The following is a 22,932-nucleotide window of genomic DNA, read 5'->3' as shown; positions in this document are numbered from 1 at the left end:
TGGAAAACTCAGTAGAAAAAAGAGAGCGAGGACACATATTCAATACTTATTTTCTCTTATTTTCAGTTTATTTGAATCACTGAATGATTTCTGAACATTTCTGATTGCTCAGGTTGATTGAAGAAGTTACTGTATTATCAAGGACAATTCAGTTCTTTAAATCAGTGGCTAATTGGAACAAACATTGAGCTGGTAAAGCACTGATGTAATTTAAAGCCTCACAGACTCCAGTTCATTTGTCACAGACTGAACTGCCAAAGTGACAAACAAAATGACACGGCTGACATGAGCTGAAGTGACATCTCTTCAGTCTCCTGTGTTGTTCCTGCCAGTGACACAGCATCAGCCTGTGTGACTCTAATTCTCCTGATGGGACTGCAGAGACCCCCTGCTCTTCCCCAATGAAAATCAAACACAGATTTCATAATGACAACAAGACAATACCCAACATTTCAAGAGTGGGAAGCCTTTTATTTCCTGATGAGTTTTTTTTCTGCTATGGAGGCCAAACAAAAGATTCTAAGACTTTATTCAATATGCATTTCTGATTTATTTTTGTAGGAAAATAGGTCTTTTCACATGCAACTGAAAAATTTCCATCAACAAATATGAAAAAAAAATCTTTTGCCAGGGGATACCAGAATGGCACTCAAACAAATTTTACAAAAGCATAGAAAAACACACAATTACATGTATGAATCAGAGTTTTACTGGTAATACCACTATTTTTAGTGTCACTTCCCACACTGGGGATTATAAGATGCTTGTAGGGAAACAAAACAGCCTCACAACAGTCATTCTTCTAAACACAGACATTGTTTTACATAGACAAACAGATGCTGAGGGTGGACATTGTGGTATCCCTGATGAATAGACCCACAAAAGAGTTCATGTGATCCAACCAATTTTAATTGTCTGTCTGTGTTAATCTACAGTACAGACACAAATCACAAAGGAATAATTGTCTATGTGGGTATTATTTCAACACATACGTTGTGATTACACCAATCCTGCTGTAGCTGTGTACAACAGGGTCACAGCTGCAGTTAAATAGAATAACTTTCTCTTTCGCTCATAATTCCTTCAGCTGCTGGATATGAGTGATAATCAAATGGCTTTCAGTTCCAAAGCATGTCTCCATCCTAAAGTATGTGGGTGCTCACATGTTTATTGTCGATGTCAAGTGAAAACTCAAATTTAGGGGATTTTATGTCACCACCTTTAATTTATTGTGCTACCATGAAAAAAAAAATCCTGCACACAGTCAGTACCATGTTTATTGAGCAATATGTTTTAGCTGAAATTATATTGGCAAAGTATGATCAGCTGTCAATGTATGTAAACAAAGAACAGTTATTGTGTGTTTAACTGGCCAACAACCTTATTTATCATTATCTCGTAACTGCATTGTCACAAACTCAAAACACACATTGGGTCATCAATTTTAGACTATTAGTACCAAATCACACAGGGCACATTTACTTACGGTGTGTCCTGTGTTTGTATAGTTGTTCTTTAAAAAGCCCTAGTTACATTCTGGATACACACGGTTCACAATAAGCAGGACCTTAAACACAATAAAAAGGTAATTGTAATAGTAATTTATGTCCAGAGAGAAAATTTCTTTCTAGATTATTATTATTTTCTACCTCAGGATCTCAATAGACAAAAGAAACAAGGGTAAACAATTACACAACCATGTCACTAGATAATTATTTTCTTCTTTTTGGATAGCTGCCTGAATTCCTTACTTTCTCCTATAAACAGACAAGTCTGAGCCACACAACAGAGAATAGTTTTGGAAATGTAAGGCCAGGCTGCCAGTCATGCAGACTCTGAGCAGATGGGGTCCTTCAGTTCCCCCCATCATGGCACCTGCTCAAATCATTCTTTTCTTTAGGGCTGAGGCGCTCCTTCATTTGACAGGTAGTCGCCCTATAGTGGGCCAGCTAAAAAGCTGAAGTAAAAGCTCGCTCTGGGGCCCTATAGTGGCTTTATACTTCAGTTTGTTTACTGCTCCAAAAAAGCAGTAAATACTTGGTAAATAACTTTGCTCTCTGCGGAAAAATTTAATGAGAGCTGATTGGCCTCCAGGGGAAGATAATGACACTGACTGGAAACTCAGTAAATCACCTGTGGCTTATACAGATCAGGCAGTGTCAGTGAAGCCAATGTCAATCTCTGCTCTGGGGAGCAACTGACTGAAGTACTTTTGGTAATTTAGCGCTGCTGGCTGTCTGGTTGAACAGACTTGTGGAACCCAGTGGTGAACAAACCAATCTCCAGACTCTTTCTATTTTATAGTTGTTTTGTACTAATTTGTTTATCGTGAAGGAAGTCACGTAACAATGTATAATGTAGTTCAATCTTCAATCTTTGCTGGGAAAGACTCAGATCTTTCAGTTTATTAAATCAAGAACATTATTTGGTAGATTGTCAAATCTGGACCCCCTCCCAATTTACCTTCATGAAATGAGCAAGTGACCGGAACTGCTGCTAGTTGGAAAGCTACTCTGGACAAAGCTTAGAATGGTTTGAATAATTTGGCACTTTACGTCCTTTTCTCAGGGGTTCCATCAGCCACTTTGTCTCTGCACACAGCTGTTCATCAGACAATGTTGGAAAAGGAGTAACACTGTTTATTAAAAACACAGCCCAAAGGGTTGATACATACATTAAATACTGATACTGTAACATACAGGAAAAAGTCTGGCTTTTTTTCTTTACATCATTAAGTCACTGTAGCCGACATATTAGAAAAATATACTATGTAATATTTCACATTTTTACAATTGGAAGGCAATTTATAACACAATAACCATACATGTCCATAACTAATTCATTTTTAAAAGAAGTTGCGTTGTTTTTCTTTATTTTACAAAAACGGCATTGAAAAAAAGAGTGTTTTCATATAAAACACTAACTTGAACATAAAAAACAAGTGGCTTTTACAAAAAGGTTAGTGTTATGTAGGCATTTTTCCACAACTGGAGTAGCATGGCCACAGTATTCCAAAGCTACAAACAACCAGGCTTCAAAGCAGCCCAGCATCAAATCTTGGCACTGACACTTGCATCACACAGACAGTGTTTGGTCTCACTATATTATAGTAATGGCTTGAAACCTTTTCCATTACAACGTGGTGAAATTGCAGCCTTGTATATCTAACACTGAATGTGTAGTGTTGGGAAGACATAACTGACGCAAGGCTTGTCAATAGAAAAGGAACACTACACCTGGTTAAGGTGTTGCTGGATGCAGGTAGCATTGGCAACTGGTATCTACTCCCAAATAATGGAAGTCCTGTAGACAATACCACCAGGGGGCAGTAAACTACAAGGCATATGGATCACCAGTGGAGTGCTGAGCAGCCTTGTTCAATAGCCATGAGGAGCCAGAGATAGAAACTGAGAAGCTGAAGGTAGAAAAACTGGATTGCTTATGCTCCTTCTTAAAATGAAAATCTTTTTCTAAGGAAATTTCAGATTTAAACTGAATAAAAAATGACACTGTACTCCACGGTTTCTGAGCAGCAGCTAGTGTAGTACAGTTATAAAAAAAACTAAACTAAACAAACCACAGGAAACATATACAAACACTGTCAAATGCAAAGTCACAGCAACGTAACACTGATCGACACTGGAGAGAAAGCAGACAGAACATGACAGGACACGGTCTTCAGGAAGGTGATGTTCTTACTATAATAGTAGAGCCACTGCTTTAGGTGCTGCCGCTGAATTACGTTTCTTATTATTGTATTTATGTTGTTGTGATGTTCCTTGATAATGTCATTACAGCACAAAGTCATTTCTTTAGCCTTACCAGGTAAAAGTGATGGCATGGTATCCCTGTGCCTTTGTATTATGATGATACTTTATTTTGATGTCATTGTATTTTGATGTCCCAAGAATTAGGATGCCAATCTATTATTGGAGATGGTGTCTTTCTCAGAGAAGCAGCCAGAAAATGAGCTAAGCCAAATCTGTGATCAATCTGATTTGCAATAGAACTCATTATCATTCAGTAATTTTCCAAAGTATAAATCCCAAAGAAAGGATGAACGGGGAGACAACAGAGGTCAATAATCTGCTTCAGAAGTTGAGGAGAACAAGACATGTAAACGACAGACTGTAGCATACACAGTTTGTATTGGTGTGATGTTTCAAGTTAGACAGTGATAGCCCAGACAACACAAATTGTCAGCTGCAACATCACCTGTTTTTACACACCCTATAACACAAATGCACATCTTCTTCAGCTTGCAGGATTCTTTAAGGCACAGTGGTGTTTAAATATCCAAGGAAATTTGCAACTACTCGTCAACCAATCTCTAATATATACATGGTTTCAAAACATGTCACTGTATCTGGGGTTAAATCCATACGGAGGGCTTGCCCTCTCCTGATTTGCTGCTGCTGCTGTTGCTGCTGCTGCCTCCTCCACTGCTGCCTCCTTTCCCGTGCTTGAATCTGTGCTTGCGCTCTTTCTGAGGCTGCGGCTGTGGCTGAGGTTGGGCCTGGATGATGTTACTTTGAGGCTTGTCATCCTGGTTGTCCCCAAGCTGCTCCTCTGCCCGATGCTGCTGACTATAGGCCTGGATGGCCGCTTCTAGTTGCTCATGAGCTTGCTGGATCATGTCTTTGTTCAAAGCCACGCGGGCCTCCCCTCCAGTGGGAAAGTTATCCTCATTGCTACCAAATTGCTGCTGCTCCTCTTGGGCAATGTTGGCCCGGTTCTGCTTGCATGCCATCTTAGCATTGCTAAGGTCTGTGTAGGGCATCTGCTCTGGCTTTACCACAATGTTGTAGCCAGGTGGAGCTGATGGGGTGTTCCACGAGAAGGGGTAACCTACGTAATCGGCAGCCCCATCTCCACCCACCCCTCCCTCAGAACCTGCCTCAGGCCCCGTCCCCCCTACTGAAGTCTCCACACCAACATTGGATCCCAGCAAACCCAACTGGTACTCATCCTCCTGAGGTGGGCAGCGCCTACGGCGAAGAATGTCACAAATGGAACCAATCCCTAAATGGAGCATCTCCCAAACATTGAGCGTGAGGCAAAGGACAGTAACACCATACATGATACGCAGGAAGATGGTCTTCTCTGTAGGCCGCGACACAAAACAGTCAACGCTGTGGGGACAAGGCTTCCCCGAGCATACGAACACAGGCGTCACACGAAACCCATACAGCAAATACTGGCCTGCAAGGAAACCTGCTTCTAGCACTGTACGAGTCACCAGCTGCAAAACATAGACCCGCATCAGCCCCTCATCTTGGATACGCTTGCGCCCATCATGCCGGACTTTGGGCCTTGGTGTGGGTTGCAGTGGGTCCCGCGGCCTTTTTGGGGGCTCAATCTCTGGCACCTCATAGATCATGGGATCATCCTCCTGGTCCTCCTCGGCCTCCTCAATGCCTCGGTGTTGCCGTGCTCCAAAGCAGATTTTCCTGGGCTTCCTGTGCGTGTAGCCCCCTCCACCCGTTCTGACTGCAGCAGAACCACCTCCTCCTTTGGCTTCATCTAATCGTGCAATCTTGTTGACAGCATAGCCCATGTACATGAGAGAAGGCATCGCCACCAAAATAATCTGGAAGACCCAGAAGCGGACATGAGATAGAGGGGCGAAGGCATCGTAGCAGACATTCTCGCAGCCTGGCTGGCCCGAGTTGCACACAAACTTGCTCTGTTCGTCGTAGTAGATGGACTCTCCCCCAACGGCAGTGAGAACGATGCGGAAGACGATGAGCACGGTGAGCCACAGCTTCCCCACGAAGGTGGAGTGGTTGTGGATCTCCTCCAGCAGCCGCGTGAGGAAGCTCCAGCTCATGGTGTCGCTGGACAGTGGGGCAGACAGTGTCCCTCTCTCACCTGCTCACAGACTCTGGAGGAAGTAAAGGAGGAGGAAAGGGGAAGACCAGATGGAGAAAAAGGAAGACTGTGAGTTCACAATAGATGCAAGTTTCAAAACATGGTTAAAGCAAATAGCATGATCTGTGGAGATATTTCTGGTGTGACTTTTATCCCTGTGGATATAGTATTAGTTCTGCAAATTCAGACATAACAATTGCCTTAATTCAAATGAGAGTTCCTCTCTGTGCTCAGGCCATCGATACATCCTTAATTTGATCTGTTGCTTCTTGCAGCACAAATACACACACTGAATTTGAAGCTCAGTACCACAGTGAGGTTGCTGTCAAGTTCGGGCTTTTTAGGGAATTAGAAGACCAAACAGGGTGGAAAGAGGATATTGGTATTAAAAAACACCATCTAGAAGCACTGAGAAGGAGGCGAAATAATCCAAATAGGGAATTTGCTATCATCAAATACACACACAATTTATTTAACAGCCTATCTCTTTTTGAAGAAATAAATCCTCTTAGTGAGCCTTCTTCTGTGTGAGATGCAGTTTTCAGGATTGTATTAACTTGACTGGTTTGTTCTGGTTGAGAGGTAAATGGCATTGTGCTGTGATTATGTGCATGTGTGTGTGTGTGTGTGTGTGTGTGCATTTGAGCACAATTTAGGAAGAGGGACACATTGCCTATGTAGGTTAGGTCTGGGCTCCAGGCAGTCTACCCAAACCAGCAGAATCAGCAGGTGGCCAGGCACAAACCGTTGGAGCGGGGAGTCAGACAGCAGACCCACATTAGCTTAGGCAGTGGAGCTGAACCCAAACACTGCTGTCCCTCAGGGCGGCTTTGGGGGATGAGTATGACACCTCCACAGAACTTTCCCCCTTATGAAGCCGCAATAGTGCATGGCTTATTGTCAGCTAGACTGAGAGGAAAATCCAACCATGAATACTAGCTTAGTTTGGGGTTTAAAAGGCTTCCAGGGACGATATCCTTACCAAGCAGGTTGAGAGCTTAGTTGGAGCGAGCTGGAGATGCAGCGAGAGGGAAAATTTAGCTGGGGGAGACAAGCAGGAGCTTCCAGCCCACATTTTTGTGTGTCTAGTGGGAGTGGAGAGGGCGGGATTGTTTCAAAGAAGGCTTGCGATGAAACATGTGTCATATTGATCACTCTGACCATATAAGGACATGCCTGGGACACAGGAGGTAGATGTCAGGAATCCTTTGTGTGTACATACACACTCTGGTACAGTATATCATTCCAGTATATTAGACCAAGTAGTGAAGTCCATGTGAGTGTGCTAACTGTGAGCGTCGATGACCGACATGTATGAGTAAGCAGCAAATGGACGCAAAGGAGCGTGAGGTTGCCACAAGCACACAGAGTCATAGCAGTGTCCTTCCGCAGTCGAGCTCTGTCTGACTTTTCCCGTATTACATCATCGCATTTCTTTACATAACTCTTACTGTGCTGCACAGTTGTCCTTTAGGTAATAATAACCAGATTCACTCACAGACAAAAAGCCAGCTGTAAAGGTAAAACTTAAGGCTACTGTGGTAAATGTATTATTAGTATAGTATGTTCTGGTTTTTTTTCTACTTTTCCTATCTACTGTATTTGTCCGTGTTGTACTTTAATTGCAACTGTGGGTGTAATTTTGTACTTTATTGAATACTTTTGATGTTCAATGTGTTATTCACACAGTATTTTTTGTAATGTGGTCCTTGTATAGTGGCACAGTTTTTGTCTTCTACGGTCTATCAAATGTTGCTGTCCACCTGTTAAAGTTTTTTGGATGTGTTAGTGCTCACTACTCTGGTCTACTTCTCCCTACTCTTGATGTTCAGTCTATTCGTAAGTGGTGTGGTGCAATCTTTTACTGCACAGCAGGAATTTGTACCCGCTGGTGGGTCAGAAGTGTTTTTAATTTCAAAACATGGCTTAAAACCTCGTTAAACCTGACAAATAGTTTTCAAAAGAGTCATATTTGTTGTGATGTATTTAATGCACTTTTGTAGCTGATGACAGCTGAAAACAGTACTTCCACAGACAGAGGAACATCAATGTGTCCTTTGATGAAGCTTTGTATTTACTTGGAAGAGTTCCTAGGATAGTTTGTGCACTACGAACTGTCACACTCCCTCCTGACCAGGAGAGTCGCTCCAGTTCAGGCACACGGCTGCCTGGGCTTAATACTCCTGCGCTACCTCGGCTACCTCAGCCACATATAACCTGGCATTTTGCTTTCTCATCCAATTTATGTCTGTGGGAGCTAGTGGGGCAGTTAGGGGTAAGAAGCTGACTCTGTGCATTAAGTTACTGAGGTGAGTCAGCCTCCCAAAGAGCACTGCACAGGCACAGCAGGCAGGCTTTCTGTCTGTTGCTCTGATATAAACGATGAACAGCAAATTGGTGGAAATAATGTCACATGTGAAAAAATCAAAAAGCGCACGAGACTTTGGTTCTAAAGTCAGAAAAGAAAACAAATGTGAGTAAAACTCCCACAGTAATTTTATATAATAGGAGATTAATGAGCTTTGAAAGGGAATAACTTTCAGGATCAATGGCTATATAGCCACCAGCCCAGAAGGTCATGATTGTGTAATCTTGGGTCATCAAACGATCAGTCTCTCTGATACATCTGAGCCCATGACATAGTTCATAGCCCTACCAGAACAGTATCAGATCAAAGATCAAAGGTCAGCAAGATCAGTTCCTGAGGGGTAAACCCTCCGCACCACGACCTTGCGTGCCAATTCAAACAGACAGTTACAATTACAGTTAGCGTCACTGGAGGGATCCCCTCAGTCACTGGCTTTCATCCCCTGGGATCCACAGAGACTTACAGATGGGCAGACACACACACACACACACACACACACACACACACATGTGCAACAGCCTTAAAAAGCATGCAGAGTAGAACCACAATGTCCCTGTACATAAACACACGACGACACATGACTGAGTAAAACTACATTGGGGTTAGCTGAGGTGTTCCTTATTCACAGTAGTGAGTCATCATTGTTGACACAGCGCTCTAGCTGAAGGGCCCTGCGCTTGGGAGGTACACCAGGGGAATGAGCCCACCACAGAACAAACCCCGACCTGTGCAGGGGACCACTGCAAGTGGACAAGTGGTGTGATTTTGTATGGAGATGTGCTGTAACTGCATGCATAATTGAGGGGAGTTCGATGCAGCAACAGGTGAAAATACAAAAACAGGTGCCAGGTCATGGTTTTCATATTTCAGCAACACCATCGATGACCTCCCTTTGAGTCAACAGATAATAAATTTGGGTTCTTTTAGGACCAAGTCATGTATTTAAATGTAACATATAAGTTAGCCAGTTACTTGGAGAAAGCCTTTGAGATGGGGATATCAGGATACACTTTAGGGTTGAAGCACTTCTTTTCTTTCTTAGGGTAAGAGAATCTGCAAATGCACATGATGAATTTGGTACTTCATTTTGAAGACCTGTTTCCTTGATGTTTCTCGCTTGCCTACACAAGATTTTGAAGGTTTTATTTGTCGAATGCTGAGCAGTTTGCTGCACTGTTAATAAAGGAAGTTAAAAAATAAAAAAATATTTTTTTTTCTTCTATTTTTTGTATCCTCTCTCACTGCCTCTGTTCGTCTACAGATTACACATTTCTGCTTGGCTTTGATATATGGAGAACTGTATAAACACACTATATAAACACACACACATACACACACACACACACATACACACACATACGCACACACATGCGCACACACATTAACCCATACCCTAACCCTTACCTTACCCTAATTCTAACCTGGACCCTAAAACCAAGTCTTAACCCTCAAAAAGCAGTCTCTACCCTTCAGTGTGCATTCAGGTTAAAGTCCCTACCGGGATAAAAATATTAACAACACACACAAAGCCACGATCATATTAAGAAAAACAGGCCAAGGGCAGTTTGGATAAGGAACATAATGTATGGTGGAAAAAAGCCCTAATAAGTGAATGTAAGGGAATGGATTTATCAGCTTCTGGATGAATTTTATTAAAGTAAAGCATACTAACATGTACATTTATAGACAAAAGAAGCATATTAAACATCTACATAAAAGTATTATTGTACACATTACATTTTGTACATTATATATTGTCTCATGTGGCTGCTGTATGTAAAGCAGATGCAGATAGTATTACGACATTGGATCATTTCCTAGTTATTTTCAGTGTTATTGTGTCTCTGCCTCTCTGCTAACCTCACGCAGTGTTCATTCTTAGACAAACATCCGTACAGATGAGGCAGCCGCTATCCGTCAGCTCACAGAACAGATGAACTTTTCCCCCCTGCAGTGTATGAGGGGCTTGGGATAAACATTTCCTCAGTCTGCTTCAGCATGTTATTATCAATTGGATTTTGCTTAGTGTTTTTAAAGTTACTGTAAATGATCTGAAGGCAGATCCAGTAAAAAAAAAAGATCAGCGCTTTCTTCAGCCAAGATCGATTTAGCCCCGATGCTGCTGATCTGCTGACTTTAAAACAATGTGATTATGATTGCATCTTTGCTTCTGTACAGTGCTGCTCAATAGGGTTTGTCTACAACTTTTGATAACTCGTATGATTTAGCCTTTCCCTGCAGGCTCTCATTTGAAAAAGATCCTTTCCATCATCACAATGGCCCAAAGCATGTTAGGGGATTACACGACCAGAGAACATTACATTAAGCCCTTCAGTATTATAAATATCAGGCAACAATTGTTATCTCTCATCTTAAGCAATGGCATGAAGGACACGCAAGGGACTAGCTTGAGTAATCTAAAAATACGACCATTAGACACAACACTAGAAAGCAACAATAATATTAACCTGTTAACCTGTTAACCTGTTAACTCAAACCTTCTCTATTCACAGAGAAATGGATTTAGATCATTTGTTGCTGAAACTCAACATTCAGCCGTTGTTGCTGTACAGTATAATTTTGTGGGTAACATTGAGCCAAAGTCAGAATGGGGAGGTGGTGAGAAAAAGAGAGAAAGGTTAATTACACTTTCTCCCTGTGTGAGAAAGCCATATTTTACATTACATTTTAAGGGGAAAAAAACCCCTGTACAACAGAAGTCCTCAATGAAAAATGAATTGGTTAATATCCAAACCAAAGCCAGTGTCAAACCAGAGGCGGCAGAGTTTGAAATGGTCCTTACCACTGACACTAAAGTGCCGCAGTGTGTGTAAAGATTTAATGTGCTGGCTTTGTAAAACTTAATCACAGAGACCTTTATTCTGAAAAAGGACAATGTAGCTAATAAATGGGATGAGATGAAAGTTTTGGCACAATGAGGGATATTGTCTAAGTGACATATGTAGTCAATAGTTTGACAGCCTCTTTCAAACCATAGCCATCAAAAATGTGTTAATTAATGAATACATTTTGACACCAGGGTAACCCCAAGCCAATGAGAGATACAGAGATGATTTTGTCATCTATGATATTATCTCATTAAAGTTAATTGACGCAAGTTGCCACAAACAAAAATGGGTTCTTTTAACACAAAAATTAAAGCGTCAGAGAGCTATGAACTGACTGGGACCTCTGAGCGTGTTCTGTTGGGGCCGATGTTCCTCTGACTGTCCTTATTTAAGGGTCATTGCCACAGTGCCCTCTCCCTCTGTTCTGCCAACGATATCCTCAGGCTTTACTGATGCTCTTCCGAGCCTCCACCTTGTCCTACACACTGCACAGATCAAATTAATCTGCTCACACAGTTGCTGGCCAGACATCTGTCCATGATAACCCCCTGGATCGTCAGATGTGGGTTAAATCGTGGCTGTTTTGATGCTAAGAGACCCCATTTAAAACCACCAAATTTATGTCAGAAAAAGGTTTTCACAATTTGAGATAACTATAACAGCGTTGTGTGATAGACCGACCACCGTCAAATGCTCAGCTTAAAAAACACAGGGGGTTTCTTATATTGTGGTTCCTCTTCTCCTACTCACTGGATAAGCTCATTTGTTAGGCACTCAGAGATATTCAAATCACCCAAAAAAATCCAGCATCGCTAAAAATGGATTTCTTATCAACACTTTCTGGTTGTCTGTTTTTTTTTCTGAGCAGCAACTTTGTTCAAAAGAGTCCTCTAAGTGATTAAAAACATGCATGCCAAGAGTGACTGCTTTAAGTTCACCCGCACAGAAGGTTATCAGAATTGTTAATCACATCCATTTCATTGACTAATCTTTGCCAGATTGTATGGTGCATGAATATACACACACATGCGCCCATGAAACACAAATAAACTATAAATTCCAAAGGATTGAGTAGACGGTACACCCCAATTTGGGCCTCTGACTCATACATCATACATGTGTAGCAGAGGACATAAAGTAATCAGGAAACCATAACTAGTGAGGGATAAAAAAAGAAACTGTTGAACATTTTGTGCGTGGTCGAACATGAACCTCGGACTGTGAGAGAATCTTGAGATGAGGAAGTCTTTGCTGAGATTGGATGAATGAGCTATTCTTCTTCGTGCAGAGCAGAAGGGAGGTGGGTTCTGAAGGAGCATTTCTCTCTCTGTATTCGTGGGAAACTAAAATTTCCCTCATTAACAGTGTCCAAAGGGAAGAAACGCAACGGTAAACCGGTTCCATATGTTACAGGATGAATCTCTGAGGCAGGAGCAGCCACTCTGTGTTCATCTGTGCCTTTTATTCAGCTTCGTGCCAGGAGAGAATGCATGTAATCATGCAATCTTTTTAGTGTACTAGTGTATTATTATGTTCTGCAAACTACAGAGCATGAACAAGTCCAGGAAGACATTGCACTGTTGCCAGACCTTGTAAATATCTGTCCTTTAGTTCCTTGTGTTTGGCTTCTTGATCACACACACACGACATCATTAATTACATATTAAAGATTCTTTCCTTTGTCATCACTTAATGACTTTCAAATGACAAAAATAAAACAAAAACACACACACATACAGACTCCAAACAAGCAGAGTAAAGTGATGAAGCAGCATACTCACTCTACTCCTTCTCTCCCAGACGCCAGGTACTGTGTCCTTTGTCTCTCAACCTCAAGCACCTCATCTCTGTTTCTGTCTCGTCGTCTCACTCCTTTACATACCCCTTAACCTCGGCTGACATCAAACAGCTCTGACCTAAAATCAACAGCGGCATCCCGACAACAAAAAACTCAAAACAAAACACACATCTCTGTGGCCGCTCTCTTGTGAAGAGCCTCACTGTGTGTGCTTAACCAAGTGTGAGCTCTTTCTGAAAGGGAGAGAAATGAGGAAGGCAGAGCATCTTGTCTCTCTCCCTGTGGTACTCACAATGGTCCTCACTTACCCCCTTATCCCCTCCAAACTGGGTCATGGTAGGGGGTGGGGATGGGTGTGTGTTTTTTTGTATGTGCGGTGATGATGAGAATGAGGTGATGGAGTTTTAATACCCCCTTGGAGGGCAGAAGCGAGAGGAAGTCTGGGACAGACAGACAGTGATGGGCTGGGAGGGGAAGTGCATGGTTTTGGAGGTAAAAGATATTCAACTCACTGACTTTGTGAGACCTCTGGCCACTGGAGAGGAGCATGACAGGAAGAGGCTTTCAGGAAAGGGTAAGGGTAGCAATTACAAATCTGGCCTTTATGCTTTCATAACACTGTTAAAGTGCATCTCAGATCATACATTTTAAGGTGCTATATGTAGCCTTTTGAGACCAGGAGACCCGAAATAAATAACTTCAAGCTTGTTTTTAATTATTAGGGGAAATTATGTATCTGTTTTAGTATATACAGCATGTCAGACAAAATGCCAAAGACCCAATGTTTGCAATAGCTTAGAAACAGTAATGCTATACATAGTTTACTCAGAGAGCACTATGTATTTTAGACAAGCTAGAGGCATTGCTCTATGGATGTTTGTCTCGGTATGCCGTTGGTGCCTCTATGTGGTCCAGTCTGAAATATCTATCTAACTATTGGATTAAGTGTTGTAAAATTTTGTTCAGACATTCATGTTTTCCAGACAATGCATCCTGATAGCTTTGTTGATCCTCTGGCTCTTTCGCTGGCAACACCATTAGGTTGAGATTTGTGGTTTTGAGTAAAATTATTCGATAGATCGCAATCAGATTTGGTAAAAACATTCATGTTCCCTTCAGGATTAATTGTAATCATTTCATCTTTTTCATGAACTCTTTCATGTAAAGGATTTAGTGGCATCTGGTGGTGAAATTGCAGATTGCAATCAACAGAATACCACTTGCCTCACCCTCCTGTTCCAAGTGTGTAGGAGAAACTTACAGTGGCCGCAAAACTTGCGTTGCGAAAATTGCAATTGCAAAAGGCCCGATCTAGAGCCTGTGATTGGTTTATCCGTTCAGGCGGTTCAACATGGCGGACTCCTGGGGTATGTGGCCCACTGAATATTCGCAGTTGTGTTTTTCCTGTTGGATCCACCAGCAAGTTCCTGCTAGGCCAAAAGACGTTATATTTTGATAACATCGTGATTTTTAAATTGCTATTCTGGGCTCAAGAAAAGTATAAAAAATTTTAAATCTTCATGGATTGAAAATTCACAATTGATAGACTCATTGCAATTTGAGGTGTTCTGTCAATAGTTTTACAGATGTCTCTTTTACAAAGTTGTCAAATAAATCTGACATCGGGCCAAATTATTTTCAAGTCATTAGATGGCGGGCCAAAACACTGTCAATTGATAATTTATATTCCACCATAGGGTTTGTTTGTTAATAGCTCACTTGGTAGTGCACAGGATGCGCAGGCAGGGGGTTGTGTGTTCAATCCTTATTTGCCACTTGTATTTTTTTCTTCCTTTTTCAACAAATTTATTGTGAAGAGATCGTATTACATATTACAATTAAGCATGTGCAGGAGTGTGTACATCCCGGCGTTTGGTCCACATCAACCTATGGACACTTATTTTCGTGTCCCCAGTATCTCCAGGCAGAGGAAATTCGTGCTTTTCTCATTCAGGGGAATCCGCAAGCGCACGTTTTCTGATGGCTTTTTCAGAGGTGTGTCAAGCAAGCTGGAGACTCTTTTGCATTTCCTTTAAGTAAAAGCTCTCAGTTAAACACAACATAAAGTACTGCCGCAAAAATGTTCTCTATTTTATGGGTACCATCACTTAAGAGGAAGTCATTATGTGAGTAACTTTTCCTGTCATGAGATCTGTTTTAGCACCAGCCGCTAGAATTATTATTTTTTTGCCTCTATCAAAGTAATCTGGACACGGATCAGATATTTTTGCAGCAATACCACAAGTGGCCACTGGGAAAAATTTTATATTTCCGAGGAAAAATTTTATATTTCCGAGTCCGACTAAATTTATGGGATCCTCATCACGATCAGGTTAAATTACCTAAGTGAAAAACTTGGACAATATATTGATATTGGATTAATTAAAAATAAATTTTCAGTATTTTTCCTTAAAAATCCAGTATTGATAGGGCTATACTTACATTATTGTTCTGACTACAGGCAATGAGTCCCATATGTCAAAGTATAACAAATAATTGATGCCCAACATGCTGCATGTTATGAATGCCAGTGGATTTGGGTCTCTAAGAGAAGGGCAATGAGCTGCCAACTACAAGATCCAATAACACTAGTTTATCAAGAGAGCTGTTTGAAAAGTCACAAGAGGACAATTGAACTCAGATAACAGTTGGGAAATATCCAAATAATCAGATGACCCTGGCCAATCTGGTGCTAAACGTTTTATGTCAACCATCTTCTGTATTCAGCTGGAAGTCATACGGAAACTTTCCATAATCCTTTCCATCACTTTCATCCTCTGCATGCCCTTCTCACTCCATCACTCTGCTCCCTCCCTAATGCCCTTTCATAGAGTCATAATCATGCAACGCTACAAACAATAAAAGATGTTCATTTGATATTGTCCAAATCCACTCACTAGTGGTGGTTGCTCAAATTAGGACTGCACGCTATCTCAGCCTCTTTTCTTATCTATCTCTTCTGAGTAGACCAATCACTATCACCAAATTTCACAGATCATGCGCTGAGAAACCAGAGGGTCTAAATCCTCTTTAAATTCATATCATGTCGCTCAAAGTCCACGGCTTGTGTTAAATGTGTTTTTCTTTAAAGTACGGCAATTTTGCCATTTTTTTCATAAATGTGAAGTAGTGGAAAATAATTTTTTAGACGTGTCATCTTGGTAATAACCCTGAACAATTTGATGTCCTCATTTCCTTTTGATGTGAGTAGTTTTATGGAGCACTTTCTTCAGTCATACAAATATTTATGGACAACTGCACTAGATGTGATGATGATTTTGATGCTGCTGTCAAAGATGATAATTATCCAAAACATTAAAAAAATCATTAACCTGTGGGAAACCAAAGTTATGTTGGTTGGCCTTCTGAGCACACACACATAGCACTGATAGAAATACTAAAGAGCAATTATGGCAGGTATTCACATATTAGTTGTTGACTGCAGAATAGTCCCCAGTACCCCCTGAGCTTAATTTGTTTAACTAGATTAATACACTCTAAATTCCTGTGTAAGTCACTTTTTTATCTCTGTGTGTGTTTGTTTATGCCACAGTCGAGGTCGTCTTTGCAGACTCAGCCAGCACAGGGGTAGAGATGATTTATTACTTTGATTTTCTGCTGACATAAAGAGGAACAACTTATTGTTAATGTCACTTCTTGTTACATGCAAGGGGGTATAACTCAGTGGTAGAGCATTTGCGTGCAGATCAAGAGGTCCCCAGTTCAATTCTGGGTGCCCCCTTTGCCTTGGCAGCCTTATCAATCGAACTGTTTTTTGTGCTAGAACTCATTAAAGCATCATATTGCTCAGAGATAACAGCAGCAGATGTCAGACCAGCTCTCTTATGCTGATGGACAGCCGGTGTATCCCAAATCCACACTACAGAGTACGTCGAAGCAGGTTTTCTAAAATGTTTAGTGATGTTCACACTGGAAAAGTGGGAAAAAAGCGTGCCTTTGATGGATACTATTCTCCCACAATGCAATGTACAAGGAAATGGAGGAGCAGCTCACAGCTGGGAAGAAATCTAATTAATTGTGGTCGCTGGTGAAACAGCTCCAGAAAGATTTTGGAAGACCCAAAAAAAAAGTATCTTGTAAGATATGTAAGACATGTAAGACATGTTGCTTTTGTGTTTGAGAAGTTTACAGTGGGTACGGAAAGTTTTCAGACCCCTTTAAATTTTTCACTCTTTGTTTCATTGCAGCCATTGTACAAAAAAATCAAAAAAGTTCATTTTATTTCTCAGTAATGTACACTCAGCACCCCATCTTGACAGAAAAAAACAGAAATGTAGAAATTTTTGCAAATTTATTAAAAAGAAAAACTGAAATATCACATGGTCATAAGTATTCAGACCCTTTGCTCAGTATTTAGTAGAAGCACCCTTTTGATCTAATACAGCCATGAGTCGTTTTGGGAAAGATGCAACAAGTTTTTCACATCTGGATTTGGGTATCCTCTGCCATTCCTCCTTGCAGATCCTCTCCAGTTCTGTCAGGTTGGATGGTAAACGTTGGTGGACAGCCATTTTCAGGTCTCTCCAGAGATGCTCAATTGGGTTTAAGTCAGGGCTCTGGCTGGGCCATTCAAGAACAGCCACGGAGTTGTTGTGAAGCCACTCCTTTGTTATTTTAGCGGTGTGCTTAGGGTCATTGTCTTGTTGGAAGGTAAACCTTCGGCCCAGTCTGAGGTCCAGAGCACTCTGGAAAAGGTTTTCGTCCAGGATATCCCTGTACTTGGCCGCATTCATCTTTCCCTCGATTGCAACCAGTCGTCCTGTCCCTGCAGCTGAAAAACACCCCCACAGCATGATGCTGCCACCACCATGCTTCACTGTTGAGACTGTATTGGACAGGTGATGAGCAGTGCCTGGTTTTCTCCACACATACCGCTTAGAATTAAGGCCAAAAAGTTCTATCTTGGTCTCATCAGACCAGAGGATCTTATTTATCACCATCTTGGAGTCCTTCAGGTGTTTTTTAGCAAACTCCATGCGGGCTTTCATGTGTCTTGCACTGAGGAGAGGCTTCCGTCGGGCCACTCTGCCATAAAGCCCCGACTGGTGGATTGCTGCAGTGATGGTTGACTTACTACAACTTTCTCCCATCTCCCGACTGCATCTCTGGAGCTCAGCCACAGTGACCTTTGGGTTCTTCTTTACCTCTCTCACCAAGGCTCTTCTCCCCCGATAGCTCAGTTTGGCCGGACGGCCAGCTCTAGGAAGGGTTCTGGTCGTCCATTTGAGGATTATGGAGGCCACTGTGCTCTTAGGAACCTTAAGTGGCCAGATCTGTGCCTTGCCACAATTCTGTCTCTGAGCTCTTCAGGCAGTTCCTTTGACCTCACAATTCTCATTTGCTCTGACATGCACTGTGAGCTGTAAGGTCTTATATAGACAGGTGTGTGGCTTTCCTAATCAAGTCCAATCAGTATAATCAAACACAGCTGGACTCAAATGAAGGTGTAGATGCATCTCAAGGATGATCAGAAGAAATAGACAGCACCTGAGTTAAATATGAGTGTCACGGCAAAGGGTCTGAATACTTATGACCATGTGATATTTCAGTTTTTCTTTTTTAATAAATTTGCAAAAATTTCTACATTTCTGTTTTTTTCTGTCAAGATGGGGTGCTGAGTGTACATTACTGAGAAATAAAATGAACTTTTTTTGATTTTTGGAAAATGGCTGCAATGAAAGAAAGAGTGAAAAATTTAAAGGGGTCTGAAAACTTTCCGTACCCACTGTAAGTGACTTTTTTTGTATACTATCTGCTAAAATATTATACCATGACAATTAGTATGTAGTATATACTGTGTAGATTAGCACGCATTGTGGATTTGGGACACATCTACTGAGTAAGGAACAATCTTGATCTATTGATGACTGAGTAATACAGGAGAACAAGTGCTAAGCAACATGCTGATCTTTAGTACAACCGCAGTTCAGCAGTGTCAGTATCACATGGTACAGCGTGAACTTGAGTATCTTATGAATAATTAACCATAGTGTCACTGCTAACCTTTATGATTAGCTGTTAAGACAATTTCTGTGTATAGCTAATAGTGCTGTAGCTCCTCCTGTTGTCATAGTGGTCCCCAGTAAGGAGACGGCTGTGGCTGATAAGTATAGCGGGTCGTCCTCTAATTGGAAAATCTGTGGTTCAATTCCCAGCTCCCAGCTCACATGTTGAAATGTCCATAGGCAAGATGCGGATCCCCAAATTGCTCCTGAAGGCTGTGCAATCATTGTATGAATGTATTGATATAAAGCGAATATTGACATGTATTATAAAGCGATTTGAGTGGTTGGGGACTAGGGAGCTATATAAATGCTTTCCTTTTACCACTTACTGTATATGCATGATGCCTTTTGTCTTCATTTCAGCGTTAGAAAGATGCTGTAAAAAGCTGTGGTTTGGTGTACACAAGAGATGATTTACTGACTTTCTCTCAGAGACAATATATTTGTCAGAGACCAGAGTTAATGATGTGGCGCTGTAATTTAAACTCTGTATCTTTCATCAAATGCAGCAAATACTGATTGGATCTCAATGAAATATTCCCAACCACAAGTGATGACAACGTATCAAAGACAAAATATGATGTTGGTTAGTTTGCAAAGCCTAGAAGCCACTGAAAGGTTTCCATTAAAAAAGTGGATTGATACTTAAACTTGGATACAGTCCAAATGCTGTATTATCCGACTTTGGCTCTTTTGAATTCATGTCAATGGATCATAATATGAGTGCAGAAAACTGTGGTCTATTATCTCCCCTGGGGACAATGTTGCACAAAAAAAAATCACCTACTGTGTGTGTGACTTTACTGACCCCTTAGGGCATATGGGCCTAAATCCATGCTGTGTATTATGTTTACAATGAAACTAAATGAAACATTATTATAATTATTGCATAAAGATTTGTATTAGATAGACATACAGGATAAATATATATATACGTCGATTTTTAATGATACATGGTTTAATGCCATTAGGATCATATCATATTGTGTTGCAAAGGTATAGCCAGCCTTTCATTTCTCATAACACTCCACAGCATGAGAGCAAACCATGCTGTGGAGCAGCTTATTAACACTGTAAATATTCTGCTGAAAATGTTGATATTCAGAGCACATATAGGCAGCCTTCAAAACATATGTATATATCAGCATGTCATTAAAACGAATGCTCATAGATGGATTGGGGAGATTGGGGTTGCTTAACTCCCATAATCCTTCAGCCTGTCTACAAACCAAACTAATTTGACTCATTTGACAGTGTATCGTCCACGTAAACATCAAAGCACTTTTAAGAAGAGTATTTTTTGACAGATTCTTCAGACATCTTCCAGTCATTTTATTTTTGCAATCTTGTTTCACTCAAGCCATCACCGCAATTTCTCTATTTCTGAGTTGTAGACTGATGGGTTGCTATTAATGTGCATTAAGCCTGAGGCAGCAGTGTCATCATGAAATGGGGATTTCATGGAAAAGTTTAACTTCCTGGGAAATAGTGCATCGGTAAAGATGACAACACAGTATATATTCGAGTGTGCCTCATCAACACGTGAAGTGAGAAATTTAGGTCAAAGTTTATCATCAGAAAGTTGAATTTGAACCATAACTTCCTGCTGGTAAACTTTCTGAGGCCTAACTTAACTCCGACTAACAAAATTACCACACTTCCTCCCCTGCCATCATGTTAACGTAACCCACTCAGTGTTGTTTCCCACCTCAACATCCCATTTCAACTAGAGATGTTCAGTACTATAAAGCCAGTTCAAAGTGAACCAGCATTGTCACTGGCCAAATTAGTAAGTTTTTAGCAGTGGAGCTCCACTAACTGTCGACTGAGTACACCATTGTAAGATGAACTACACAACATAAATCATCACACCACAAGAGCAAAAACAGACTTTACTGTAAGTCAAATCTCCTACCAGTTCTAATGTTTAGTCAGACAGTAACTGAGCCTCTTGACGCTGCAGTCTGCATATTTCATGGTTTGGAGTATGTTGTAAATATTAAAGTGGCAACCCACATGGAATTATAGTGTTAAATAGACAAAGAGTTAGGTGGAGCTGCCTGATCTGTTTGTTAAACTATGTAGCTATAGATTTAAGTCTCAGGGATAGTTCAGAATAAACTGTGAGAAGATGACAAATGAGTTTACAATTTTTGTAACCCCCAGAACCAGTGCTAAGCATTATACATGCTCACAAACAACTCTTTGAAATATTGTAATTCTGTGATGGAAGTATTGAGATTCTTTACTTAAGTAAAAGTAGCAATACCACACAGTGGAAATACTCAACAAAACAGTCCTGCAATCAAATTTCTACTTGAGTAAAATTATTATTGTGTCCAAACAGTACTTAAGTAAATGTTCTTCCCACCACTGTCTAAATTCAAAGATAATTTAAAGTCACCAAGAACTGTTTCAATATATTAGGTTTATGTTGTTTATGCCTCTGCTATTTACACAGTGACAGCATGGATGTTGTTGTTTCAGTGCATCAAAAACCAAAGTGTGAGTCGACACAGCAGACAGAGAAAGCACTGCGAGTCAATATGTTCATTCACTAACCAATACAACATAACTTACATTTGTTTAAAGTTGAAGTTTTGAGGTTGAGAGCTTATAATAATCCTTTATCTGAAGGCAGTCTATTGTTGACTTTGTAGTCATGTCATTTCATGCTATGTGTTAGATGTCAGGGGTACAGCTCTGTGGTAGAACATTAGACTACAGATCAACAGCTAACACTTAACTGCAATCCTGAGCACAAACAATTGTTGTCATTATATCATTTTGATAATGCTTATTTCTAAATACACCATGTTAATTATCCATAGCACAGTAAACATGGCCTACTTTACATCTGAAGGGCAAATGCTCAGTGATCAGAAAATATTAGCATTAAGAAGAAGTGCATCAGTTAACTGATATTAAACATCTTGGAATAAAAATATTCTGGTAAATTAAAAAGGTTGTAATCTTCCTGCAAGGTTCCTTTATCTGTAGTGTCACTACAGCTGCTTTAATTATAATCTTTGGTTATAATAAGCATGAAGGAAATGAGTAACCCTGAAGTGAATAGGTTAGTTGTATATAGGTTAGTTGTCAGAGATCACAAGTGCCATACTGACATGAGCCAGAATAAAAGCATCAACACAAGAAAAATCTGTAATGCAACATTAATTCTATATTCTTTTATAGATCATTAAAGGCATGCCTTAAACTGTTTTGTCAATACAAAACCACTTCAATTAATCAATATTGGTGCAACTGCATTGTTAAACAGTATGTTTCCAATCATTTTATTAATTACCCTAGAACCGCAGCCACTTATTAGTGTTTCAGCCAGAGAGAAGGAATTTATTAGAACAATTACCTGCAGTGTATTGTGTGGTGTCTGGCTGGAATGGAAACCTGTAGACTTTCAGAACTCACTAGTGCAGAGTTTGACACCTGTAGGTGAGATGTTACATAATGTTCTGTGTTATATGCCATTGGTTCTCAATATCAGTATAAGGGAAATATTCCTGCTTGTTTCATTTGAGCCATTTCAGCCTCCACAGGGATGACAGAAAAACGTCATCAGCACTCAAAAAATAAAGGAACATAGAAAATGTACCTGGACATTTAATGCTTCCACAGGGGACACCCAGATTTGAACTAGGGACATTTTGATCTGCAGTCAAATGCTCTACCACTGAGCTATACCCTGACTCATAGAACGCACTGAGTAGGGGTTTTGTTTTGTTTGGTCCATGCCATGGCCCTATCTACCCAGAGAGGACAGTACATGAATGGACACGTGGACATCTTGGCATAAATATAGGGTAATGGATGGATGGTTTGATTGATACAGGATCTAAAGATAGCATACCATAAACAATGCACACTTTAAATAGCAGTGCACAGTAATAGACAAACAAACCAAGCATATTATGCAGTTTATGGAAATCGTCCTGCTGAGAATACATTAATGCACACCAGAGGAAAACAACTACTTTGTCTTATCTGTTTACTCTTGCCTTA

General features: G+C 40.6%; 1 protein-coding gene across 2 annotated transcripts in view; it reads right to left on the bottom strand.

The window, feature by feature from the left end:
* Positions 1–495: 495 nt before the first annotated feature.
* The window catches only part of gjc1 (gap junction protein gamma 1), a 46,658-nt gene continuing 24,221 nt past the window's right edge, over positions 496–22,932 (bottom strand). The window contains exons 1-2 of one of the 2 annotated variants that reach the window (XM_038704906.1): positions 12,870–13,153; positions 496–5,884 (exon numbers count right to left, since the gene is read on the bottom strand). In XM_038704906.1, coding sequence (XP_038560834.1) covers positions 4,373–5,830 — 1,458 coding nt within the window. In that variant the 5' untranslated portion in view covers positions 5,831–5,884; positions 12,870–13,153 and the 3' untranslated portion in view covers positions 496–4,372. Of the gene's footprint in view, positions 5,885–12,869; positions 13,154–22,932 lie in introns of those variants that run through there. The other variant, XM_038704909.1, reaches the window with a different exon arrangement.

Source organism: Micropterus salmoides, unplaced genomic scaffold, assembly GCF_014851395.1.
Source record: "Micropterus salmoides isolate LMB-PRFRI ecotype aquatic unplaced genomic scaffold, ASM1485139v1 Ms_hic_scaffold_10, whole genome shotgun sequence".
Lineage (NCBI taxonomy): Eukaryota > Metazoa > Chordata > Actinopteri > Centrarchiformes > Centrarchidae > Micropterus > Micropterus salmoides.
Note: the sequence above shows the minus strand (reverse complement) of the source record. Positions and strands in the feature narration are given on the sequence as shown.